Genomic DNA, 27,264 nt, shown 5'->3' on the forward strand with positions numbered 1-27,264 from the left:
TCACTCAAAGTAAACAGCATAGACACTTGCAAGCGCAAAGAGAGAAGAATTTCTGAAAACATAAGATGAAAAGGTATCACTTTTAGGATCCCAGAGGCATCTGCTTCCGATAAAAATGTTCTGACTATTCAGTTGTCCAATGTGAACAATCACAATTAGCTTATACCGTGGAATCATCAGGTCCTTGACCTGGGCTTTAATAACCTAGAAATTAAAAGAACAACAAAAAAAAAAGGTCCTCCCTTAGCCACATTGAAACTTAGACGTCTTAATCTTTGTCAAAAATCTGGTGGATTTAAGAAAGTCCCATGATGTATTGTAGATATTTTCAGTAATTGTTGTGGAAACTTAACTATGATTTTCTTCAAGCACTGTTCTCATGAGATAGGACATTTAGAGACAAAATTATAGCACCAGCAATATATCTACATTTTCTAAGTCTCATGGAAAAATTGTAATTCAGAGAACAGGATTTAAAGGATTTATTACGTTCTTTGAAAATCTATGTTAAGATGGCTTCTTTTCAAAGAATATTGGCATTAGAGTTCTACCACCGTGTTTATGTCCAATTAAGGGATCATACATCTGGAGTCTCCTGTAATATGACTATTCATGGATGTTTATTAAAGAGTTTGTTTTAAAGAAGAAACTAAAGAAAACCTAATGGAGGGCAACCACTTTAGTTGATAAAAACAGAAATGTATTTAAAGGTTGCAGCATCTGTATTTGACGGCACTCAAAACAATTACCTTGAAGAAGAGAAAATGATCATTAAAATATTGTATCTTTGAAAATAAAAATTTTAATAAATGGGGCAGTTGTATCCATTTTTTAAACAAAATACATGCAAAAATGATGCACATAATGGTTGTTTTAAGGCAAAGGCTTTTTACACACACATACACACACACATACACACACATATGCGGAATATAACCTAAGAAATATTTTCATAAGATATACATAAGCATTTTTACTGCTACTGCAAATTAATTGCCTTCATCAAAAAGTAGGGTGTTGTCCTTTTAGCAATATTCTAATTAAAGTTAACACTTCAGGCAAATCACATATATACCTCAGAAATTGTTTTAGTCATCTGTCTACAGAGCTCTGGCTCATACTGTTCTTCTTGTAGATACTTAGTTAACACATCTTTCAAAATGTGATTGACAATGACCACAGGAAAATGTTTGGTAGGACCTGAAAATACAGATGAAATTTCTTGAGTAATTTCAAATGACATCGTCCCCCCCCCCCCCCAGTAGGCTAATCAAAAGAGTACTGGATCATGCGGAGACCTTTAATCTTCTGAGTGGCCTCTATTTCAGGAAAAAAGTGGTCCTAATTAGGTTTCCAGTCAGGTTCTCTGGCAGAGGACCAGAAGACAACACACTCTTACCAAAGTGTGTGCCACACATTTACCAGACTACCTGAAGAGTGTACTCAATACCACCGAGGTTTGATATTGAAACTATCCTCCTCGCCAGTGCCAGCTCCCACAATTAATGACTTATTTTAAAGTCTCAACATCTTTCTAACTGACCCCCACCCCCCAGCTCTTATATCTCCCCCTCCAATCTATGTATACCACACTACAACTGGAGGGGTCACTCTAAAACCCAGATCTGACCATGATATTTCCCTTAGCAAAGTCTAAGGTCTAGCACCTACAGCCCCTTCATTCTCCATCACAGCTCTCTATGTCAATGCCTTCAGCCTCATGGACTTCATCTGTCTTGTATGGGATGCTTGTGTACATTCTTAAAAAGAAGAGCATCTTCCTCATCTTGTTCATCTGAGAAATATCCACTCATGCTTCAAGGCCAGCTCAAGTGGTTTTCTTCTCCAGAAAGCCTTCCTCCCCTCCTCAGGTAAAAAAAATCATCCCTTTCTTCTCTGTACTCCCAATGCTCTGGGTCCCCACTGATCCTAATCTACCTGATAATAGCTCAAGCATTTCTGCCTTTCTCGCCAGTGAAACGGTAAGCTAGATCATATGTTATCCTCCTCAGAGTCTAATACAATGCTAAAGGCGTACAAAATGTTTAATGTATGATTTCTGAATTTAACTACAAGTAAACATTGTATAGGTAATAATCATAGTACAGATAACTACTTTTATTGAACTTTTTCTACATGTCATGTACTGTGATAAGTATATATTTATTACCTTATATAATCTTCCAATAAATCATTCAGGTGACCCCTACTGTTATCTCCATTTCACAGATGGTAATGCAGAGGTTTAAATACAATGAGTAACTTGCCCAGAATCACACAGTGGCAGAGCTGGGATGTACTTATTTTATCTGACTCGAGAGCTTATATTCTTTTGTTTAAGTTTCTTTTATTCATTTTGAGAGAGAGAGGGAATGGAGGAAGGGGAGAGAGAGAGGGAGAGAGAGGGAGAGAGAGAGAATCCCAAGCAAGCTCTGCACTGTCAGAGCAGAGCCCAACGCAGAGCTCAAACTCAGAAACTGCAAGATCGTGACCTGAGCCGAAATTAAGAGTCAGACGCTTAACTGACTGAGCCACCCAGCCGCCCCTAGAGAGCTTATATTCTTAATGACATTTAGTCCACATTCACAGCAAAGGCCTCAGACAGACTTTCTTTATCCTGTATCCCAGCAATCTTCCCTGTACGTCCTGGGAATATTAACCTCATCATCCCTCTGTCATTGTACAACATGTACATGTGCCCAGAGCCTGGTGTAGAGTGGCTCAATCATTATCTGCTGTACTGATATGGATAAAGGAATGAGGTCAATAATTAAATTCAGTTGTATTTTAATAGTCATCAATATGTCTTAAGTGTATTTATTTATTTATTTGGCTCCCACTTGGGGCCTGAACTCATGACCCTGAGATCAAGACCTGAGCTGAAATCAAGCGTTGGATGCTTAACCGACTGAGCCACCGAGGTGCCCTGTGTTTTTTTTCTTTTTTTAATTTTTTTTTTCAACGTTTATTTATTTTTGGGACAGAGAGAGACAGAGCATGAACGGGGGGGGGGGCAGAGAGAGAGGGAGACACAGAATCGGAAGCAGGCTCCAGGCTCTGAGCCATCAGCCCAGAGCCTGACGCGGGGCTCGAACTCACGGACCGCGAGATCGTGACCTGGCTGAAGTCGGATGCTTAACCGACTGCGCCACCCAGGCGCCCCTGTAAGTGTTTATTTTTAATGACGGTATCAGGGTCTAAAGAAATATATAGCACACTAAAATAAGGACAATTCCAGGAGTATTTAATGAAGAGACTCCTTAGGAAATTCTGAGCAGGATGTCAGAACAAAGGACAGTGCAGTATCCCTTGCTAGTGAAACTGAGGGTATTATCCTCAACCCACCCCAGTCTTAGGAATCTGAGAAGGGAACTCTTGATCCCAGAAGAGGCACACGGAGAGGGCTCCCTGGAGAGCAGCTATGCCTTTCCATTGGTGGATACAAACAGCCTGAGATGAACTCACAGTAGGCCATGGGGAATTAAACATTCTAGCTCACACTCCTCCCTCCCTCCTACTTCCTGCTGAAGTTTCCCATTGGCCAAACTTAACTGGAAGGTTACAGCCCATGCCTATTGTTGAGTTAGGTCAGCCTCCTGAGGCTCAATAAGTTGTATCTTTATTTTGATGATTATATAGGAATTGTTCAATTAAATCAGCATGGAGAATGGATCTGGATAGGTAAAAGGGAGACACATCTGATACAATGAGTATAATTAACCCCAATATTTAGTCAGCAGGAATCTATCTTCTACAGGACAGAGACAAGCAGTTGTAAACACAGAGGCATATAGTTTGTAACTTCAGGTTGGTCCTGAGTGTTCCTACTTCATGGGGTCAGAGATAGGGCACCAACCCCGGTGGGCAAGTTCCTAAATACCTACAAGCCTCCGGGTTGTCTTCCTACGGATCTCTTATTTTATTTTTTTTAATTAAAAAAAATTTTAATGTTTATTTACTTTTGAGAGAGAGAGAGAGAGACAGAGAGAGAGAACATGAGCAGGGGAGGGGCAGAGAGAGAGGGAGACACAGAATCTGAAGCAGACTCCAGGCTCTGAGCTGTCAGCACAGAGCCCGATGCAGGTCTTGAACTCACGAACGGCAAGATCATGACCTGAGCCGAAGTCAGAGGCTTAAGAACTGAGCCATCCAGGTGCCCCCTTCCTGTGGATCTTTTAGATTTCCACTTGCATTCTATAGAGAAATGAGTCTAAATTTGAGGGTGATTTTCCCCTTTCTATTTAAGAAATTTTAAAAAATGATACTAGTGGCTTGGACTAAATTAAATAGATTATGTACATTCGAGATATACCTTTCTGTTTTTCACTCCCTCCTACCAAGCACACATATTGTATGTACCTTAACCTACATAATTCACACAGAACTTAATTTGGCTGCATATTACAGTAACTTGTACACATTGTTCCCTTCAGCAAATAAATTCCCTCAATGCAGATATTTGTCTGTCTAGTACTCCTCCCTGTCATTTGGGAACAGCATCTCCCCTCCTGGGAAGATGAGAGCTTTCCAATTCTAACCAAGATGTTTCTTTAGGATCTACCATGACCTCCTTTGAGCTGAAGTTCAGGTTATGGTTGATTGGCTCAGGAATGGCACTTGTCCTAAGCCAGGCCAATTAGAATCCTTTCTCAGAATTTTGATTTTAAACTTGAAATAGGGGGTAAAAAGTCAGCCTCTTTCTGGTGATAAAAGTTATGACATGTGATCCTTAGGTACTATGGAAGGCCATGATTCTCATCATGGAGAGGAAGCCAGGCCATAGTGAGAGGAGGAGGCCCACACCTAGTTAGTTCTGGGAAGACAGAATCCTGGTGGCACTTGAGTCTCTGTTTCCGGCTCTTACTGTCCAACTGTACCAATGTCCCTTCTGCATTTGGCTTTGTTTTCCTTGTTTTAACATCTCATTAACCAGATTCTATTTTGAAAATATTTGCAGATATCATCATGTACTTTTTTTCTCACTTGTTCTGTGACCTCTTCCTTCCTGTGCAGCCAGAATCATCTTTTGCCTTGCTTAGGCTGGGATGCTGAGATGCAAAGAGAGAGAAAGAGTGGATGTTTAATTTTTGACTTCCCAAATAAGCTCCTGAATCTACTTTCAGAGTCAACTAATGGGAATGGCAAAGCTTTTATTCTTTTTCTTTACTTTATTTTTCTTTCTTTTTTTTTTTGAGTGATTATTTTTTTAGGAGGAAAAAGCAAATGTTTTAATGTTTTTAAATTTTTTTTTTTTCAACGTTTATTTATTTTTGGGACAGAGAGAGACAGAGCATGAACGGGGGAGGGGCAGAGAGAGAGGGAGACACAGAATCGGAAACAGGCTCCAGGCTCCGAGCCATCAGCCCAGAGCCCGACGCGGGGCTCGAACTCACGGACCGCGAGATCATGACCTGGCTGAAGTCGGACGCTTAACCGACTGCGCCACCCAGGCGCCCCTGTTTTAATGTTTTTAAAAATAAAAAAGCAAAGACCTGAAGAAGGGTTGGGATGAAAAAAAAAGAAAGGAAAGGAAAAGGAAAAGGAAAAAGAAAAGGACGAAAGGAAAGGAAGGAAGGAAAGAAAGAAAGAAAGAAAGAAAAAGAAAGAAAGAAAGAAAAAGAAAAAGAAAAAGACTTGTCACAAAAATAGAATTAAGATAGAATAGATACAAATTTGGTTATTTAATATGTGTGTCAGCTTCTCCAAGTTGAGATAATAATAAGAATCACCACATACTGTTTTTTGTTATGATTAAATGAAGTAAAATATTTAAAATGCTTAGAAAAGTGCCTGCCATGCACAACCCCCCCTCCCCACTATGTATTTATTATTGTTAGTGTGGTTGTTACGGTTGCTACCTCATTTTGAGGAAGGAGATGGGGATTGTTCTTGCTGAGAAGGCACCAAGATCAGCGAGGGTGCAAGTAGGGAGGCAGTAAGACCTCCACAATTAGGAAGGACCCTAAGGGGTGGAGTGAAGTCAGGGTGGAGAGCTTGACAGTTTCTGTCCATGAGAGCATCTGATGACAGGGCCTGATTATCCCATGGATGCTCGGCTCCAGTGATGTCTCCCTCTCTCTCCATCTTCAGGTTCTACTTTTCATTATGTTGACTACCTTCTCAGGCAGGCTGTCTCAGTGTGGCAGCAAAGATAGCCACCCATAGGTCTTGTCTGACCTGCTTACAGTGTTTTTAATTTCTTTTTTAATGTTTATTTATTTTTGAGAGAGAGAGAGAGCTGGGGAGGGGCAGAGAGAGAGGGAGACACAGAATCCAAAGCAAGGTCCAGGCTCTGAGCTGTCAACACAGAGCCCAAATGCGGGGCTCGAATCCATGAGCTGTGAGATCGTGACCTGAGCCGAAGTTGGATGCTCAACTGACTGAGCCACCCAGGCGCCCCTACAGTCAGTGTTTTTAAAGAATCAGATACTTCTTTAACCATTGCTCCAGAAAAAAGTCCTGTGAAGAACTCATTCCATAATTCATATGCAATTAGATTACAGGTCACAGAAGGCCTTTCTTCTTAGTGATTTAAGTAAAGCCCTAGGTTCAGTTGCTTTGAGAAACAAGAAGGCAATGAATAAAGAAGCAATTTAAATGCATTCCTCCACTTAATTCTCACAACATCCCCATAAGGTGTGGACTATTATCCTTTTTTACAGGTAAAGAAACTAAGATTTTGAGGATGGTGAATTCCTTGCTCAAACATCATTTAGGAATTGGCAAGATTAGTATTCAAATTCAGACACAGTGGATCCACATCTTGTATTTTTTTCTATACTCATGTTTTATCAATTAAATAATGAGAAAATGTAAATGGTGTTTTATTACAAGAAATATATTTTGATTTTTCCATTCCCTTTTTGCTTTCATTAATTATACTTATGTTTCATCTCATTCTGGCTATAATTACTCCCTCAAGGGAAGATAAACACACTAAACATTTAAAATATGTTTAGATGAGGGGCGCCTGGGTGGCTCAGTCGGTTAAGCCTCTGACTTTACCTCAGGTCATGATCTCACAGTTTGTGAGTTCAAGCCCTACATTGGGCTCTGTGCTGACAGCTCAGAGCTTGGAGTCTGCTTTGGATTCTGTTTCTGTCTCTCTGCCTCTCCCCCACTCACGTGTGTGTGCTCTCTCTTTCTCTCTCAAATATAAATAAATATTTTTAAAAACTTATAAAAAAATAAAATAGATGATACAAATATTGTTGGATGGAATGAGAAAAATTAGACACAACAATGCTGGTGATTGACAGTTCCCCCCCCCCACTCTTTTGGGAAGTATTGCATTGTAGATATGAGGAAATCTTTACCAGAGGTCCAAAGAGTACCTTTCAGATGCAAAATAAACCCAGAAACAAGTAGAAGTGGAAATACATTTTTGTTTGAATATGAACAAGATGGTTAGTTGAATGCTTAAGAAATAGATTGTCAAACATAAAAGACTTTAATCACAAAGGAATAATTCACATGACTTTTTGTAAGAAAATATGGGAAATACTTTATACTAAGATATTTCTTTTCTTTTTCTTTTTTTAAATATACTAAGGTGTTTCTAATATTACTTTTCTAACTTGGTTCAACTCTCAGTACATCTAAAATACGTAAGATTATTTACTCTATTTGAGAATATAAGTTATGAAAACATATCCTTATGAAGAAGAAACAAAGGGCTTCATATTTTAACTCCTTTATCTTGTCAAAATCTGATTCAAAACCCTTTCAACATGCAGAACCCAAAGTGCTAGGCATTGAACAGTTAAGATCTCTTAGTTATAAGTGGAGGAAAGCCTGACCCAAACATAGTTCATTTAATGAAAAGTCTAAAAGCAGATAGCTGGATTTAGGACTCTAGTAATGACATTGGGATTTGATTCTCTCATGCTCTCAGGAGTCATATGTTGGGGACAAGATGGCAAAAGCTGCCATACCCCTACCTCTTTCAGGTTTCAGAATCTAATCTGCTTCTTCAACAGCCCAAACAACACTTTCTGAGCTGAATCCCAAAGGCTTAGATTGGCTTGACCAATCAAAGGGTCATATGCTATCTCAGAATCAGTCACTACTGTATCTCTAAAGCTAGTGTCAGCTTCAGCAGAATGTTACGGACCCAAAGTATAATGATGGCAGTGGTGAGGCTTCCCCAAAGGAAACTGGGTAAGGTTACCAGAAGGGATGGCAGGAATACTAGTTGTCTACCCCAGGCACTGTGAAAATACCAGTAGACTGACTAATTATGGAGCCTTGTAATCCACATAGTCTTGGGGATTACCCTAGAAAACTGGCTACAAGGCCTAATGAAATGCACTGATGGTCTGTAATTTTCCTGAAGTTAACTGGCTGCAGATAGAATCACTGTGGCCCAGAGAGTCCTTCTTTTGGTCACTGGTAAGTCTCTATGGAATCTCTATATAGCAGTAATTATATAAAGTGGGCAGATAATAGTGGGCAGGTACACATTTAGAGAAAACAAGCTGGTCTATGAGAAAACATGAATAGGAAAATGTATTCACTGTGGACTGCGTCTGAGAGTATGGGGGCAGGTGCAAAGATCTTTGTTTTCAAAGACCCAAAACCTCAGTGGAAAGGGATAAACACCTCTGTCAATGGGGGACCAGGAATCATTTGCTTCTGCTTTGAAGGCTTTTTTCTCCACTTATCAACAACATTGGTTGGGTTGCTGGGTAAAACTTGAATGCATATCTCTTTCACTTAACTCAAGTATATATAAAATAACTCCACAGGATAACCCAGAAACGCCCAGAAATGAACTTCTTAATTCAGTAATACACAAGACACATCAGCGCTGCCCAGTGAATTGCTTGGTATTTAGGAAACACTGATAAAGAAAATTAAGCAATGGGTGTTGGTCCCATTTTGCAGAGGAAGAAATTACAACACATCAAATCACTTAATTAAGACCCCTTATATTGTGCTAATAATGAAGATGATGCCATGTTATCAGATATTATTTTAAGTAAATAATGAGATTATAAGTTTAAAATAGGAATGAGTGTAAAATAACACACCTAGTTGATAGGTGTTTTCCATCTGAACTGTAAGGCGAGAAGCAACATCCCGCTGGCTAGGTTCATCCATATAAGACACAGTACTCATGGAGCTAAAAGCAAGGAAGAAAACAAATTTCAATAGTTAATAATAATAATAATAATAACAACAACAAAACACATTGTTGCTTTCAGCAAAAATGTTACCAAGGTAAAGCTTCCCTAAGAACATTTCAAGCAAGTCACAGGCAAATATCCCGGTGACACATTTAAGGTCAAAAACATTTCAGAGATGGAAACATTAACGCATAGAGAAGTTACTTGGAGCAGGTCTCAATATAGCGGTTGAAGCCCAGTGCAGTCCAGTGAAGCCCAAGGCATCTGACTACTCACAAAGTATTCATGGACTGGTCTGTGTGGTAATGGAGTACCTGTTTCAAAAGCCATTTCAATGGCATGTCTACCACAATGCAGAGACTCTCTCCTCAAAGTGGCCAAAATTAACAAAAGGGACTGAGGAATACAGGAGGAAGCTTAAAATGTTGGGAAACAACTATATATATACATGGGATAATATACTTTATAAAAGTTTAGTAATATGTACCACACAAAATCCCTTTAGTAGAAAAAAGAAAAACAAGAAACTCACCCACATGGTGAGAGAAACCACAATTCACCCAAACTATTGTAAATCATAAGCATCAACCACCCTTTTCAACATTAAGAAAGGGTTTTGGCTTGGTTACCAAGGCAATATAAGCTTATCCAGGTGCTGAACTGGAGACCCAAGCAAAGAGGAGTCCCTAATGTCCCTCCAGCACCACTTAATTTAGCTTAGTTCAGAGAAAATCCAGTTGTCACTAATGGCAGTCTCAGATCTACCCCCAATTCTCTCCACCTGTGAAAATGGAAGTTAAAACAGATGTCTCTTCAAAGGAGATACTACAATAGTGTGTGTGTGTGTGTGTGTGTGTGTGTGTGTGTGTGCGCGCGCGCGCGCGGTTATGTGTGTTTTCAGAGTGACCAGTTTTCTAAGCAGACTATGTTTTTGCCTTAATTAAATGACAGATATTTGTTTTTAATCTTTTGGGGTTTTTTTTCTCTGCAAGAAGACTAAAATACTTAGTTCTCAGCTGTTTGGAATTAGTAAACTCTTTGCAAATGGTATTTAAAAAATGTTTTTAATGTTTTTATTATTTATTTTTGAGACAGAGACAGAGCATGAGCAGGGGAGGGGCAGAGAGAGAGGGAGACACAGAATCCAAAGTAGGCTCCAGGCTCTGAGCCGTGAGCATGGACTGTGAGATCATGACCTGAGCTGAAGTCGGACACTCAACCGACTGAGCCACCCAGGCGCCCCTTTTTTAAAAAAAATTTTAAAATGTTTTTGTTATTTATTTTTGAGTCAGAGTACAAATGATATTTTAAGAAAATCACAGATAATCTATTTAAAAATCCTTTAATACAATTTATGCAATAAATTAAGGTTTACTCACCCATCCCGAGAAAACAATGCAAGTAATTATGGCTGTGTTTTCATGATAGATTTCTGGATTAGCGATTTAGTTCTCATTCTTGTAACACCTGCTTTCCTCAGTTTTCTGCTGCCCTTTGAAGTAGCAACCAACCTGCTTGGCCACATTGTCTGCAGGTGTTGTGGGCAGTACCCACAGAAGCTGATTGCTTCTGCTCAGAAAACCCCATGTTGCAAAAGCCCCCTGATTCTAAGATAAAGCAGCCTGTCCCATTATTATATGTGCTAGTTTTCACTTTGCAAATCATTTTCCATCAATTATCTTGTTTTACCTTCACAACTGCCTTTAAGTTAGTCAAAGAGCTCTTATTCTACCCATTTCAGAGATAAAGGGCAAGGCAAAGGGCTTAATGCCATAGATACAGAAAAGGCAGACTTAGGTTTCAAATATCCTATTTGAGTCCCAGTGACAAAGTCTCACATATGATCATATCAGACAGAATGAAAATAGGGGGAGGGACTACTTGAAATAATTAATGACTGCATTTGAAACTTGCATAAATATACAGCAAGTGTTAATAAAAACCCAATTTCTTTTCTACTAACACCATATTAAAAACTCACAGAAAGAGAGGTAGTGTTGGTTCAAAATTTAAATTCACGTGTTAGAAGTCTCAGACAAAAAAAAGCAAATAAGGATTTTTACAAAGAGTCTTCACTATTGCTTTGCTCCTAGTTATGGAAAAATTGACAATCAGTGCAATACTATTTATCAGTATGAAATTGGAAAGTGTCGTAAGGGCAATTTAAAAAACCCACTGGCTGAAGATAGGTGTGCAAGCAGAAGGTTTTGGAGACTGGCTTTTTAAATCTTACCAAAGGTGATTTCATTTCGTGCCTTCTTCATTTCCACAGTAATCATGTAAATGGTAAAAAGTTCAAAACATAAAAAAGTATAAAGATTAAAGTAAAATTACACAAAAAATTACTAACCCCAGTGGTTCTCTAACAACTGTTAACATTACAAAAATCTCTTCTGACATGACTTTGCATATGGGAGCATATGATAGATGCTTGGCTTTTTTTTTTTCCGCTCAAAATGTATCATGGATAACTTTCTATGCTGACAAATAGTAATATACATCAATATTTTAAATATCATGACAGTACTTAATATATGAACATGCTGCATTTTATTTACCCATTTGTTCTCCTGGCCATCTAGGCTGTTTCTACAAACATATTTGTTTTCTTTAAACCACTATTTTTTTGAAAAATCATTATTATAAGAAGCATTAGATATACTGATACAAATTGTTAAAAATTTTTTTAATGTTTATTCATTTTTGAGAGAGAGAGAGAGAAAGAGACAGAGCATAAGTGGGGGAGAGGCAGAGAGAGAGGGAGACACAGAATCTGAAGCAGGCTCCAGGCTCTGAGCTGTCAGCACAGAGCCCAACACACAGCTCGAACCCATGAACCGTGAGATCATGGCCAGAGCCAAAGTCTGATGCTTAATCAACTGAGCCACCCAGGAGCCCCTATACTGATATAAATTCTAACTGATATAGAGTTTGCTCCTTAAAAGTAGGATGTTGCAAGTACTAGAGGACCAAACTTGGAGTTAGTTTTGGGGAGGAGATAGGACTTTGGGGAGTGAGGTTTCAAATATTTTATTGTAACCTGGCATTCTTTCTCATGCAGAAGGAAAATATTTGGTTTGTTGGTTGCTTTTTGTACCTTGGAAGGTTGACCAGGTATCCACTAAAATTGTAACTTCATGGAAAATTACAGAAAAATTTTACTTGTTACTTAAAAAAAGCCTCTGTATATGGTATTTTTTGAAACTGAGATCTGCTTGTTCCTACATTAAAATGAGATGAGTTGGAAAAAGGAAGAGAGAAAAGAAAAGAATGAGCTGAACAGAAAAAAAAATTTATTCCTTGAAAAAAAGACAGAAGGAAGAGATAAAGTATATAAAATTCTTGCAATAGGGGTAACTAACACTAAACCAGAATGTGGGTTTAATAAGTTTTTGGAAATAAAAGAGATTCTATATTTGAGAATGGCAAATGACCAGTATCAGTTCAGAATACTGACTTGGAAAATATGTAGTACATATTTTCTATTGATAAACAGCTTTACTCAAGCCCTTTGAAATTTTTAAAGACAAAAATGCGAGGTGCTAAAAAATTTTTTATAATTTTAATTGCCAGTGCTGTATACACAGCACAAGACATTTATTGGGTATATGTCACAATATTACAATCAGATGTGTTTCTGTTGTCCATGACCAGACTTTCCCTACTTTGTAATAATAATCCTTCCAGATAGATACATGATCTCATTGCAAAGGGAAGACTATAGTTGATTTTATTTTGTGAATGTGAAAAATGCTTTTGCTGTCTATGTGTTTCATCAGCTTGTTGCCATTTATGGAGGAAAAGGACTCAATTGGCAAAATGTATCCAATAGAGTTGTCAAGTTATAGGAAAGAAGGTAGATTAAAAGTAAATGCAGGAAAACTGAAAGTCTGGCAGAAACTACTGGTGAAAACATGGAACAAATCAAGTAATGTTATTCTAGGAGAAGAGTAACAATTTGTAAAGTTTCAGTAATACTTGGAATCATATATACTACTGCTGAGGACAGATGTGGCATTAACCTGGATGCAGAAATAGCTGCATGAAATTGGTCCACAAAAACACAAGGAACCCTCCTATATTGTACTTGATTGACATTGGAAACATCCATGCCAAGCCAACAGTCTGTGTTCTGATTATGCAGAAAAGAGGCAAAACGAAAATTAGCTAAGAAGTTGGAATATATTTACTGTTTCATGAAATTCAGTTTTCCTGAAAACATCTTACAAAGGTACTTGCTACTCACTCCTTGAATTACACAGAATAAATACAAAGCATGTATTGAAGAGACTGAAGTAATTTCAATTAAGTCTCATCAAAATCAATACTATGTAATTATTATTAAGAATTAATTTCCAGACATTTTCACTGCCATTATTACTTAGATGTTTTGAAGCTGCAGGAAGAGATAATATGTGAATGTATAACTGGTCTTGGAGCCATTAATTTAGTAGATTAAAAATGTCAGAATATCATCTCTCTCTTCTATTTGTAACCGTGAAATAGCTGGAACTACCATATTTTGAACGGTATTGTTTAGGCATGATTTTGTTTTTGTTGTTTTTCCTCCCCCTAAACCTGTTATTAAAGTTATGTGCTGCCTCCCAGTGGAGATATTTCAGAACGCACAGAGAAAAAGAAGGCTTCCGGTATACATTATTTCAGGGTATACAATTTGGACATTTGTTCTTTTGTTTGTTTTTTTTTTCCTCATTCTTTCAAGAAATATTTATTGCTCACAGTGGGCAGGCTGGCAACACAAAGAAAAATCCTATTCCCTGTGCTCAAGAAACAAGATATTGAAAACAAGATGAAATATGTATAAAGGCTCACTTGGTTGGGAACTTTCTGCCTCAAAATGTCTAAAGGATGTTTTTATGAATGTTATGTTTAAGAGAAAAAGCATACCAACTCTTCCCCTATCAGTAGAAGGTGGAAGTTGTCTGGTAAGGTAATTTAATTTTGTGGTCAGTTTATAGAAAGTTTGCTGGATTTTTATGTACCTTTGAGATATTTTATTCACATTATTGGCCCCATCTTACTAGCCAAAGGAAGGTTATAATAGAAAGAAAGGTCAAGATTTTCATAATTTTGAAATTTTAAAATTTCATAATTTTCATACATTTTAATAAGTGAAAGAGGAGAGAAATGGTATGTGTTCTTGTAGGATACATTTTTTAAGAGTAGGAATGATCCTGAAGGACAAAAAATAAACCACACAACCTGTGAAACGTCAAGCTCTGATGTGATTGAAGATAATCCGGAAAAGGTGTCTGACAAAATAGAATAATTTTGAGTGTGTGGACAGAAAATCAGAGTGTCTGAGGCCCACTAAACTAATGCTTACTCAAGAGAAGGTGAGGTTAAAGTCAAAGACAGCTGATGAAAATTCTGTTGCAGCTCCTGGATGAATGGATAGATTTAAAGTCACATTACCCTTGGCAATCATCACTCAGGTGAGGCTGAGGGTTTGGGTGCCATGGTTACTGCTACAGTACTATGGAGATCATGAAGGAGGACTGTGGTCTATCTCAACAGATTTTCAACACAAATTAAAGTATTATTTATTTATTTTTCTCTTAAGGTTTGTTTGATTATTTATTTAGAGAGCATGAGTGGGAGTGGCAGAGAGCGAGGCAGACAGAGGATCTGAAGCGGGCTCCACACTGACAGCAGTGAGCACCATGTGGGGCTTGAACTCATGAACCTGTGAAATCATGACCTGAGCCGAAGTCAGCTGCTCAATCGACTAATCCAACTAGGCACCCCTTTTCCTTCCTTCCTTCCTTCCTTCCTTCCTTCCTTCCTTCCTTCCTTCCCTCCTTCCTTTTCTTTCTTTCTTTCTTTCTTTCTTTCTTTCTTTCTTTCTTTCTTTCTTTTTTTCTACAAATGCACAATGGAATGTTTCAGTAAGGAGGTAAACGCATGACTTGTTTTAAAAATTTGAAAATTTAAGAATTTTTATTTGCTGTAAATGTATCTTATGTCTACAAGATGAAAGTCCTTAGTCACCTAAACACATATGTGGATCTGTGAGCCTAATCTATCTGTGAGCAAAAGAACCTGCTTGTTCAGGAATTAGTATACTGCAACAATTGTTCATTCAAATGTTAAAAAAAAATATTTATTGAGTTGGTGTTATGTTCCAGGCACTATTCTAGGTTCTTAGGATACAAAAATGAAACACATGAACAAGATCTCTGCCCTCATGGAACTTAGTGAGAAGGGACAGAGAGTAGAGAATAAAATACAAAACTAGTAAATGATGTACTATGTTAGAAAGTGATAAAAGCTACAGGGGAACGAAAAAAAATGCTTAGTTAAGGGGCCTTGAAAGTAGACGGAAGAGAGGGTGCTGTTTGCAGTTTTAAATAGAACAGTCAAGATAGGCTTCCATTAGCAAAGGATTGAAGGAGGTGAGGAAAGGAGCCGGGTGGATATCTGGGGGAAGTGTGTCAGGGAGAGAGAAAAGTATATGCACAGGGTTTGAGACAGGAGGCTGCCTGGTATTTCTGAAGAAGTGCATAAAGGTCAGAGTAGCTGAAGTGGAGGGAGCAAGCAGGAGGGTGGAAAACGAGGTTACAAAGGTTTAGGCAGCTAGATCATGTAGAGCTTTGTGCACCATTGTAAAACCATGGCTTTTACTCTGATCAAGCGGGAGCCTATAGAGAGTTTTGAGCAGAGGAACAGCAAGATCCACTTTATATTTTACAATGATCACTCCAACTGCTATTTTGAGAATAGGCTGTAGGCTGGCATGTGTAAAAACAGGGAGGCCAGTCAGGAAGCTTGTATAGTAATCCAAGTGAGAGATGACTGTAACTTCTATGGACTAAACTGTGTCTCTCCAAAATTCATATGTGGAAGACTTAATAGCCCCCCCCCCCCCCCGCCTCCCCATGTGCCTGTATTGGAGATACTGCCTTTAAGGAGGTTATTAAGGTTAAGTGAGGTCATAAGGGCTCTGGGTCAAAAATATTAGAGTTCTTACATAAGAGGAAGAGACACCAGGGTTCTCTCTCCACCATGTGAAGAAGCAGAGAAAAGGTATCCCTCTACAAGCCAGGAAGAGGTCAGTCACAAGAACCTGACCATGCTAGCATCCGAAGTTCAGACTTGCAGGCTCCAGAACTGTGAAAAAAAATCCTATTGTTTAAGCTGCCTGATCCATGGTATTTTGTTATGGCAGCTTGAGCCGACTAACACAGTGACTCAGACTGAGATGGTAGTGGTGGGGGGTAGTGGTCAGTAGTTGGGTTCTGTATATATCTTCAAAGTTGATTCAACAGAATTTCCTGTGAATGGGAAGGGGGACATTTAGATAAAGAATTAAGTTGTGAGGATGCTGAGTTTGAGGCGGTTACCATGTACTAACGTGAAAGGTCAATAGGCAGTTAGATATATGAGCCTGGGGTTTGGGACACACGTTAAGGGCTGGAGATATAAATTTGGGCATATAGCACCATGTCTCAGTGACTATCCTGGAGGAGATTCCTGGGGGGATAACTGCAGAATAAGAGAAGAGGGCAAAGGACTGCTCTCTGAGGCATCCAACGTTAAGAAACTTAGAAGAAGTGCAGGGAGCAGGAAGACTGACAAGGTGGCCCCATCAGGTAGAAAGAAAACAGGAGAGTGTGTGTTCTGAAGCCAAGTGAAGAAAATTTTCCAGGGGAAAGGAATGATCAGTGGACAGCCTCAAATATTGAGAGGTCAAGTAAGATGAGGACTGACCACTGACTGGATCAGTAACGTGAGAGTCATTATGATCTTGACAAAAGCACTACTACAAGCCCAGGGACAGCCTGTTTTGTTCACCGTGGTATCTTTAGCACCTAGCACAATGCCATGACCCAGGTACCAAGAATGTGTTTAATGAATACACGAAATGACTCTGTGGTCATTATTATTCTCATTTTATAGGTGATATATTAAGACTCAAAGAATATTAAATAGTAGCTGGTTAAGCAGATCTGGGACTCAAACACAGGCCTCATTTGATTCCAAAGTTCTATGTGATAATAATAGTTAATACTCGTTCTGTTTTTAGATGTGCCAAGAACCATTCTAGGTGTTTCCATATATTGTTTTAAATTCTCACCACACCCCAAAGCAACAATTACCATTTTTAACCCATTTTATAGAAGAAGAAGCTGAGGAAAAGAGGGTTTAATAACTTATGCAAGACCAGCACCTTAAGTGTTCAAGCTGGAACTTGACCCCACCCAGTCTGTGTAGAACAGATCTCTGAGCCACTCCATTTTCCTCTGTGGTTATGCTGCTACTATTCCACTCACTCCTTTAGAAATACTGCACTAGTTAGCCAGGGATGCCATGACAAAGCCTCACAGACTAGGTGCTTGAACCACAGGAATTTATCATCTCAGTTCTGGAGACTGGAGGTCTGAGAACAAGGCGTTAGCTGGACTGGTTCCTTCTAAAGGCCATGGAAGGAAGGGTCTATTCCAGGCTTCTGTCCTTGGCTTGTAGATAGTGGTCTTCACATCTTCTCCCCCTACATGTATCTGTGTCCAAATTTTCTTTTCATAGAAGGATACCAGTCATATTGGATTACAACATATCCTAATGAACACATTTAAATTTAACTACCTCTTTTGGGGCGTCTGGGTGGCTCAGTCAGTTAAGCGTCCAACTTTGGTTCAGGTCATGATCTTGTGATTCATGAGTTTGAGCCCCGCATCGGGTTCTGTGCTGACAGCTCGGAGCCTGGAGCCTGCTTCAGATTCTGTGTCTCCCTCTCTCTCTGCCCCTCCCCTGTTTGTGCTCCATCTCTCTCTCTCTCTCTCTCTCTCAAAAATAAACATTAAAAAAATAAATTTAACTACTTCTTTAAAGACGCAGTTACCAAATAAGGTCACATTTGAAGCACTGGAGATGAGGACTTCAACATATGTGTTCGGCAGGGATCGGGCAGTTGGTGTGGAGAGCACACAATTCAGCCCATATAACAAATACAAACACTGTCATGTTGTCTCTAAATTCTAAGGTCACAGAACTACAGATTCTTTGCCCTGTCATCTGGGAGTTGTGATAATTTGGCAAGTCACTTTACCACGCCAAGTGTCGGTCTCCTCAAAGTATGGGAGAATAAGGTATGCACATACTTATTTTTTCTCAATTCTGTTAGTTTTATTTGCTGAACGGATATTTGTTTTTATTCTTATTTGCCCAGCAAATACCAACATTTGGTTATCAGTCTCCCTTCTTATATTTTGCAATTCAGATGGATGCAAATGGTATCTTGTTTTAATTTGCATTTTTCTCATGCTAAGGGAGTTTGAGCATCTCTTTATATTCTGTTTTTTGAGTGTCTCTTCATATTCTGCTTAGCCATTTGGGCTTAGCTTCTGCAAACTGCTACTTATCTCCTCTATTTTTTTATTGTCAATGTGCATGATTTAAAAAAAAAACATGCTGGCCTATTAACTATGTCTATTATATTTTTTATTGAACAGATATACTAAGTTTTATTGTAGTTATGTTTATCAAGTTGTTTTTTTATAGTTTTGTTTTTTCATTTTGGAATCTTATTTAAGAAATCTTTTCCTACCCACAGAACACAAAGATATTCTCCTATACTTTCTTCTTTTCACTTTCTAGATTTCCACATTTCAGTCTTCCATGTAGAATCCACTATGTAAATGGTATAAGGGAAGAATCCACCTCATTTTCCTTCCTCTACTGAGCCAGCTTTCTCCCAACACAATCTATCAAAAAATCCATAATTTCCTCACTGCTCATACATGATGCTTCCATATATTTATGGGTCTATTTCTGAATTCTCTATGTGTTCCATTGGTCTGTTTCTCTGTTCATGCACCTATCTCTCTATTCCTGCATTTATTATCATTTTTACTTACTACAACTTTGTGGTGTATCTTAATACTGGATCACATTCCCAGGGCAGTTTTGACAAAGGTGCCAGTGAAGGATTATGTACAAAGATGTTCCACATGGCATGTGAAAGCCAACCGGGACGCTCATCCATAGAGGAATGGGTACAAACATATGTGATGGATACATATTAAGAACTACTATGCTGCAGTAAGAAGCAAAGAGCTACCACAGTTACATGAGTAAATTTAAAAAATAAAATGTTGAATGACATGTATGAAATTTAGAAAACAAAATGAGGTTTATAGCGCAACACCATTTATGTAAGTCAAAATCTTTGGTAAGTGCTTGTTTTGTATTTTTGTTTTGTATAAGGTGGTCAGTCAGGTGTGGCACAAAAGGAGACAGAGGAAAACACAGTTTACTATACTCACAGGTCCTAGAGACCAGAGACATGCCGTGCCGTGCCACCAGAGTGTCAAGATGCAGAGGACAGAAGCAGGGAAGAGACAGGGCTAGAGCCTTTATTGGGGTTTCAGAGGGAAAGGCAAAACTGGGCATGGAAAGCAGTTCAAGACTGGCTAGTCTGAATAATTTCGATGGGCTCTAAGCTATAGAAGGATCCCTAGTTGCCTGGTACTTGGCTCTAGGCTGATTAAGGCAGAGGAATACTGAATGCTGGATGTCAGGGGTCAGATAGAGGGGAGCTGGCTCTGGGTTGAATAGTTCGCATGTATGTCTAAGGCATGTTCCCTGCTGAGACCTTGGCTATCTTTAAGAATTGGTTAGACCTGAGAAGGGCAGTGTCTCCCCAGTCAGAAAGGTTTTTTAAAATGTCAAAACATCATGGGGTGCCTGGGTGGCTCAGTCTGTTAAGCGTCCAACTCTTGATTTCTGCTCAGGTCATGATCTCACGGTTCGTGGGCTCAAGCCACTTGTTGGGCTCTAAACTGACAGTGCAAGCCTTCTTGGAGTTCTCTCTGTCTCTTCTCTCTCTCTCTGCCCTTTCCCTGCTCTCTCTTTCTCTCTCTCAAAATAAATATTTAAATGTCAAAACATCATAATACACAGAAATTAAATACATATATATATATATAATACAATACTTAGATATGTATATTTTTGTAGCATATGTAGTGATGTGTGTACTATGGGTGCCTTTTTAGAGTTGAGAATGAAGTGTGGATGGGGAAGAAGGGGGACAATCAGGTAAACACCAGGGGTCTCGCCCACATTGGTGATGACAATGTGCTATGGAATGAGGAATATTTTCAACTCAACTCTGCTCCTGAGAGAAATAAGATAATAAATGAGATAACTGGAGATCATAAAAGTATCTTCTCTAGTTAACCCACAGGATTTTCATGAGAATCATATGGGTATTTTATGTGAGGCAGTTTAATAATCTATCAAGTACAATGTAATATTAGTTTTTATTGTGGTTTAATTTAGGAATATGAACACTTCTGTTTTCTCAAGCTTCTCTCTCTTTGGAGGGGGAGAGCTATATCTCATTCAGGTCTTTTGGGGGGCTTTAACTTTATTTAGATGGCAACAGCACTTACCAAAATCAGGAAACCGGTCGGGCAACATCATTTTTAACTGCACATAAGCAACTCACAGTAGTATAGGTGGAAATTGTAGAATAAATTCATCACACTTAAAATTACTTGTTCACCACCTATCCCACCAGATTGTAAACTCCACAAGAGCCAGGATTATTGCTGGCTCCAGGATTATTGGGCTCACTATGCTGGGTTCACCACCCAGCATAGTGCCTAGAATGTACTCATTTGTCAATAAATATTCATTTCCAGTGAAGTAATCAATGCAGCATTTTCCATTTTTCAGAAAAACAAATTACCTGGTGGCCTTTCAGTTTACTTGAAAAATGACCTTCTCCAGAGTAGAACCCTACAGTTGGTTACCGTTATATGCCTAACATGTGGCACAATAATTGGCACGGAGTAGAAGCCCAGTAAACCTTGAATAAATGAATAAGTGGAAGGACATAGTGTGGCCTAATGGGTGTTAGATGCCACCAGTGGGTTTAAGCAGAGAGCTGTGACAGTCATACTCAAAGTCCTTGTAACATGACATCACTGTAATTTTGGTTTGAGACAAAAGAAAGACTTTTTAGTCCCCAGCTTTAGGCTGACCTACTAGTCCAACTACCGGCCTCAGAGAAAATAATCCTGGCTATCATGTCACATTATCCTGGGAAAGTAACTTAACCTCAGGCTTCTGTTTCCATTTTAAGAACACGAGAGTTGCCCATCTGTTCAAATACTGTTTGAAGACTGCCAAAGGCTGAACTTCTAACAAGAAAGATGTCATTGTCAATACCTGCTCTTAACCACGGATGGGAAACAGAAGGTTCAGGTGAATGAATAGAAGAGTTTCATTAATGTAAGTTACACATAGAGAGCCAATTTTCAGAGAATGAGAATACCTGCCTGTACACAAAAGCCCATTTTGCCACTTGCTAATTCCGTAGCTTTGGAACCTCAACATTTCTAAGCACCTGTTGCTTCATTTGTAAAATGGGGATGATAATAACATTTATCTTATGAAGCAGGGTTGGCTAACAGTCCTGTAAAATGCCATTTAACAAATATTTTGGCTCCGTGGGTCTGATGGTATCTATCACAACTACTCCACTCTATAGTGTGAAAGCAGCCAGAGACAACACCTACGTGGAGAGGCGTGGCTGTGTTCCAATAAAAGTTTATTTGTGGATACTGAAATTTGCACTTTTAATAATTTTCACATGATAAAAAATATTATTAATTTTTTTTCAATCATGTATAAACCATACTTCGCTGGGGAACCATACAAAACCAAGTGGTAGGTTGGACCTGGTGCTTGGGCCATAGTTTGTCACCTACTGCTGCAGAGATTCTGTGAGACTTAAACGTTAGCTATTTATCAGCCTCATTACTATTTATTATTTAAATGAGAAAACGAACAAGATTCAAAATTACAGGTGCAGTATGATGTCAACTATATAGGTATACAAAGAAGTTGTGCCAACATGCTAGCAGTTATGATGTTGGGAGAGTAAGAGTCAGCTTAAGATGTTTCTTCTTTTAAAAATAAAACAGGGATGTTTGTGTGGCTCAGTTAGCTAAGCATCTGACTATTGATTTAGGCTCAGGTCATGGTCTCGTGGTTCATGGGATTGAGGCCTGCACTGGGCTCTGTGCTGACAGTGCGAGGCCTGCTTGGAATTCTCTCCCTCTCTCTCTCTCTTTGCCCCTCCCCTGCTCTCTCTCTCTCTCTCTCTCTCTCTCTCTCTCAAAAATAAATAAATATTAGAAGAATAAAAATAAAACATAAAAATTGCATTACAAAGAAACATAATTTAAGTAAAAAGATCCAGCCCTAAAAACAGTTAACAATCCCCAAAGGCAAGGGAATTAAAAGCAAAAATGAACTACTGGGACCTTATGAAGATAAAAAGCTTCTGCACAGCAAAGGAAACAGCCAACAAAACTAAAAGGCAACCAACGGAATGGGAAAAGATATTTGTAAATGACGTGTCAGACAAAGGGCTAGTATCCAAAATCTATAAAGAGCTCACCAAACTCCACACCTGAAAAACAAATAACCCAGTGAAGAAATGGGCAGAAAACATGAATAGACACTTCTCTAAAGAAGACATCCGGATGGCCAACAGGCACATGAAAAGATTCTCAACGTCGCTCCTCATCAGGGAAATACAAATCAAAACCACACTCAGATATCACCTCACGCCGGTCAGAGTGGCCAAAATCAACAAATCAGGAGACTATAGATGCTGCAGAGGATGTGGAGAAACGGGAACCCTCTTGCACTGTTGGTGGGAATGCAAATTGGTGCAGCCACTCTGGAAAACAGTGTGGAGGTTCCTCAGAAAATTAAAAATAGACCTACCCTATGACCCAGCAATAGCACTGCTAGGAATTTGCCCAAGGGATACAGGAGTACTGATGCATAGGGGCACTTGTACCCCAATGTTTATAGCAGCACTGTCAACAATAGCCAAATTATGGAAAGAGCCTAAATGTCCATCAACCGATGAATGGAGAAAGAAATTGTGGTTTATATACACAATGGAGTACTACGTGGTAATGAGAAAGAAGGAAATATGGCCCTTTGTAGCAACATGGATGGAACTGGAGAGTGTGATGCTAAGTGAAATAAGTCATACAGAGAAAGACAGATACCATATGTTTTCACTCTTATGTGGATTCTGAGAAACTTAACAGAAACCCATGGGGGAGGGGAAGGAAAAAAAAAAGAGGTTAGAGTGGGAGAGAGCCAAAACATAAGAGACTCTTAAAGCTGAGAACAAACTGAAGGTTGATGGGGGGTGGGAGGGAGGGGAGGGTGGGTGATGGGTATTGAGGAGGGCACCTTTTGGGATGAGCACTAGGTGTTGTATGGAAACCAATTTGACAATAAATTTCATATATTGAAAAAAAAATAAAATAAATGGATTAAAAAAAACAAAAACCAATAATTATAGTGAACATAAATTCAATCTTCCTTTCACAATTCAGAAGGCACTTCAGATATCCATTATGCCCAAAGATCAATAGTAAGAATTAGTTACTACTGTAAAAGACTGTAGACAGAGAAACCAAGAATGGGAGGCTGAATCTATACTGATCTTACATCACACCCAAGAAGCAGCTTTCCAAGTAGGTCTACTTCCTACTCTTCTTTGCCCTCCTTATCAGTGTGTTTACTGCTATAAAGGCAAATAAGTCCATAATCTAACAAGAGCAACAGACAAGAAAACAGCCAAATCCAGTAGCATGTAGAAGAGAAAAGCAACAGGAGCAGAAAGGAAGAACATCCAACTCAACCCAATCACTGGAAGTGGAAGTGGTTGTAGTTGAGTCGTTAGAGAGAGCTTCCTGGAAAGATGAAGGTGGAGCTAACTCCTCGAGGAGGAGGAGAAGGAAGCCAGAGTGTAAGAAGAGCATTTCAGACAAGGGCACCCCATGGGAAAGCAACATGTGGCAATGGCTGGAGGCAAGACAGAGCACTGAAGGATTATAAATGTGGAAGTTGAGTATGACTGGAGAGTAGGATGCAAGCAGGATAGTGGAGAACACAGTGCTTGCAAGCAGGCAAGGGTCTGTGGATCCTATATACCTTACTCATGATTTAGGACTGTACCCTAGTCATTAAATCATTTCTTGACCTGTAAGCCTCAGTTATTTGATGGTAAAATGGTGAGAATAAGATCTACCTGGTGGGATTAATGCTGGGGAGATTAAATGAGGTAATGTACATAAAAAATGAGCATATTTCAGGGTAGGCTTTATACTATTGAAATCAGTTTAATCAAAAATTGTTTTTAAATAACTTTCAAATGAAAGGTATGTGCTTTCCCATAAAACTGCAAATTCAAAACAACGTCTTCATTTGATAGCCACTGAGCTTTCGAATTTTTCTAGTACGTGAAGACTCATTTTGTAAAGGAAAATCACTTGCAGTCTGGTCTCAGTGAGTAAATAGGAGTTAGAGCACAGGATGCAGCCTCCCAAATGGCCTCTGCATTTGCAAAGGTATTTGGAAGCTGGTCATTTGACTTTTAAGGAAAAAGTATTAAAGTAGAGGATCCTTCCTGAATGTTTTGAGAGTTCAAATTTCTAACTTTGAAATACATCAATAAAATTATCAATTAAATGATAGCTAGTGAAAAATCTACCCTAATGTGTTGGTAATATGATTTCTGTATTTTTGTTACTTTTGATTTGTATTTATATTTCATCAATTAAAAAAGAATGCTCTCTCTCTAGGGGCACCTGGGTGGCTTGGTCAGTTAAGCAATGGGCTCTTGATTTTGACTCAGGTCATGATCTCAGTGTTTGTGAGCTCCAGTCCTTTGTGGGGCTCTGTGCTGACAGCTCGGAGTGTGGAGCCTGCTTGGAATTCTCTCACCTTCTCTCTCTCCCCCTCCCCCACTCATGTGCAGGGTTCCCCCCCCCCAATAAATAAATAAATAAACTTAGAAAAGAGTGCTCCCTAATTATTTAAATTTGGCCATGTTCTGATTCTATATGACTTTCTAATTTTCCTTGAAAGGGAAGATGTAAATGAAAAAGATGCAAATAGGAATGACAGTTTAGTCTTCAGATAAGAGCAGGTTTTTTTCTTAAATTGCAAACATGATTTATGTTAGACTATTATAAATATTTTCTTTTTTTTTTTAAGGCTTATTTATTTTTGAGAGTGAGAGAGTGGGGTTGGAGCAGAGAGAGAGAGGGAGACACAGAATCCGAAGCAGGCTCCAGACTCCGAGCTGTCAGCACAGAGCCCGACGCAGGGCTTGAACTCACAAGCCGTGAGATCATGACCTGAGCCAAAGTTGAATGTTCAACTGACTGAGCCACCCAGGTGCCCTATATTATAAATATTTTCTTGAAAAAAGTTGAATTTAAGCTAACAGTTATTTTAAAATAATTTTATAAAGAACTCTTACACTAACCATAAGAGATTCTTAAAGATAGAGAACAAACTGAGGGCTATGAAGGGAAGCGGGTGGGGAAGGGCTAGATGGGTGATGGCTAGATGGCATTAAGGAGGGCACTTGTTTATGATGAGCCCTGGGTGTTGTATGTAAGTGATGAATCACTGAATTCTATTTCTCAAACCAATATTGCACTCTATAGTAACTAACTAGAACGTAAATACAAATTTGAAAAGAACAAAAACCTCTTACACTTAAATTGGGACTAGCAGCCAAAAGGGCTTAGGGTCAGAAGCAAAAGTTGTTGAAGTTAATTTTTCCCCCAGCTTTACTTCTGACATTAGGTGAGATTGCTACTCCATTACATCTCCTATCTGTGAAAAAGGCTGTATTTGTAATCCACAAACATCAGGGTTGGAAAGCAGACTTTTAAATAAGTACATTAATACACTCTGAAAGTGGAAAGATTTGATTTCAGAATTATAATGCAAATCTATTCCAGGTTTTCTGGTTTCTGCTCCACAGAACACACCAGCTCTTGCTGCCCAAACCATGGGGGTTTCTATACCACATCCTCCAATCCCACAGAAATCGTTAAGAAAGAAAGTCTATTATATAAATTCATTGACCTCTGCGTCAGATAACTTGCTTTGTTTTCTTCCCAATGGCAGTCAAAAAGAAATGCCATGCAAGTATTAAAAATTAATTAATCTTTTTAAGAAAGCAAATGCAATATGCATCAAGAGCCAAAAAAATGTACTTATTACCCTTTGACCCACTAATCATACTTCTGGAAAGAAAACAAGCAGAAACTTATTAAATAGTGAAAAAGAAAAAAAAATGGAAACAGACCTAAAATGCCCAAGAATTGGGGCATGGCTAACTAGCCCAGAATTATAAACAGACAAAGTATTATGCAGCCATTTAAAGGGAAACTATTGAAAATACATCACGAAATTTGTATAAAACAATGATAAATGCATCATATATACATATATATACCCTATATAGAGAGAGATTGTAAAATGCAAAATCTATTCATTGATATGATATTGAGGAGAAGAATTTAAGAGACATGTAAGATGCAGCTTATCCACATCACATATGGCATTTCTTTTGAGTAGATGACTTTTTTGGGGTGCTCCTTGAAATAGTAAAAAGATGCTGCCAGAATCAACATATCACTTAGATTTTCTCACTCTCGTTTTCTTTCTTTTGTAAAATATAGCCCCAAAAGGTGACCTGAATGTTGTTCTTGCCCATTTTCTCCCTTTTTATGTCCCAGAGGAATTTGTTTCTTCTGATAAGCATTATGAATCGGTTTACTCAATAATCAAACTTAGGTTATTAGACATTCAGTTACTCACTTTTTGGTGCACCTGTGAAGTTCTTTCTGCCAGAATTCTCGACCACTTAGAGAAGACATACTTCCCCTTTTCTTCACAGAATGAGCCATTCTGTCTTTAGCAATGTCTGACATCATCATATCCTATGGAAAGCAACCTTTGTAAAATAGCAGATGGAAGATCCGAAAACATTTTAGTTAGTATAACACAGAAACTCATTCTAGATTAAAAAACACAGAATAGGGGCGCCTGGGTGGCTCAGTCGGTTAAGCATCCGACTTTGGCTCAGGTCATGATCTCGTGGTCCGTGAGTTCGAGTCCCTCATCAGGCTCTGTGCTGACAGCTCAGAGCCTGGAACCTGTTTCAGATTCTGTGTCTCCCTCTCTCTCTGACCCTCCCCCATTCATGCTGTCTCTCCCTGTCTCAAAAATAAACATTAAAAAAAATTTGAAAAACTACAAAAAACACAAA

The 27,264-nt window shown here is 38.8% G+C and overlaps 1 protein-coding gene across 1 annotated transcript; it reads right to left on the reverse strand.

Moving 5' to 3' along the window:
• On the reverse strand, positions 1-26,932 carry DYNLT5 (dynein light chain Tctex-type family member 5). Its single transcript, XM_047082741.1, has 4 exons — positions 26,814-26,932; positions 9,033-9,124; positions 1,076-1,200; positions 1-204 (listed from the first exon to the last, which is right to left on the reverse strand). The coding sequence occupies exons 1-4, from the start codon at positions 26,930-26,932 to the stop codon at positions 1-3; spliced, it is 540 nt and encodes a 179-aa protein (XP_046938697.1).
• Positions 26,933-27,264: the final 332 nt, after the last annotated feature.

The sequence above is a fragment of the Lynx rufus genome, unplaced genomic scaffold (genome assembly GCF_022079265.1).
Source record: "Lynx rufus isolate CCGP_SWC_20201006 ecotype Redwood Valley unplaced genomic scaffold, mLynRuf1.p SCAF_2, whole genome shotgun sequence".
Classification (NCBI taxonomy): Eukaryota; Metazoa; Chordata; class Mammalia; order Carnivora; family Felidae; genus Lynx; species Lynx rufus.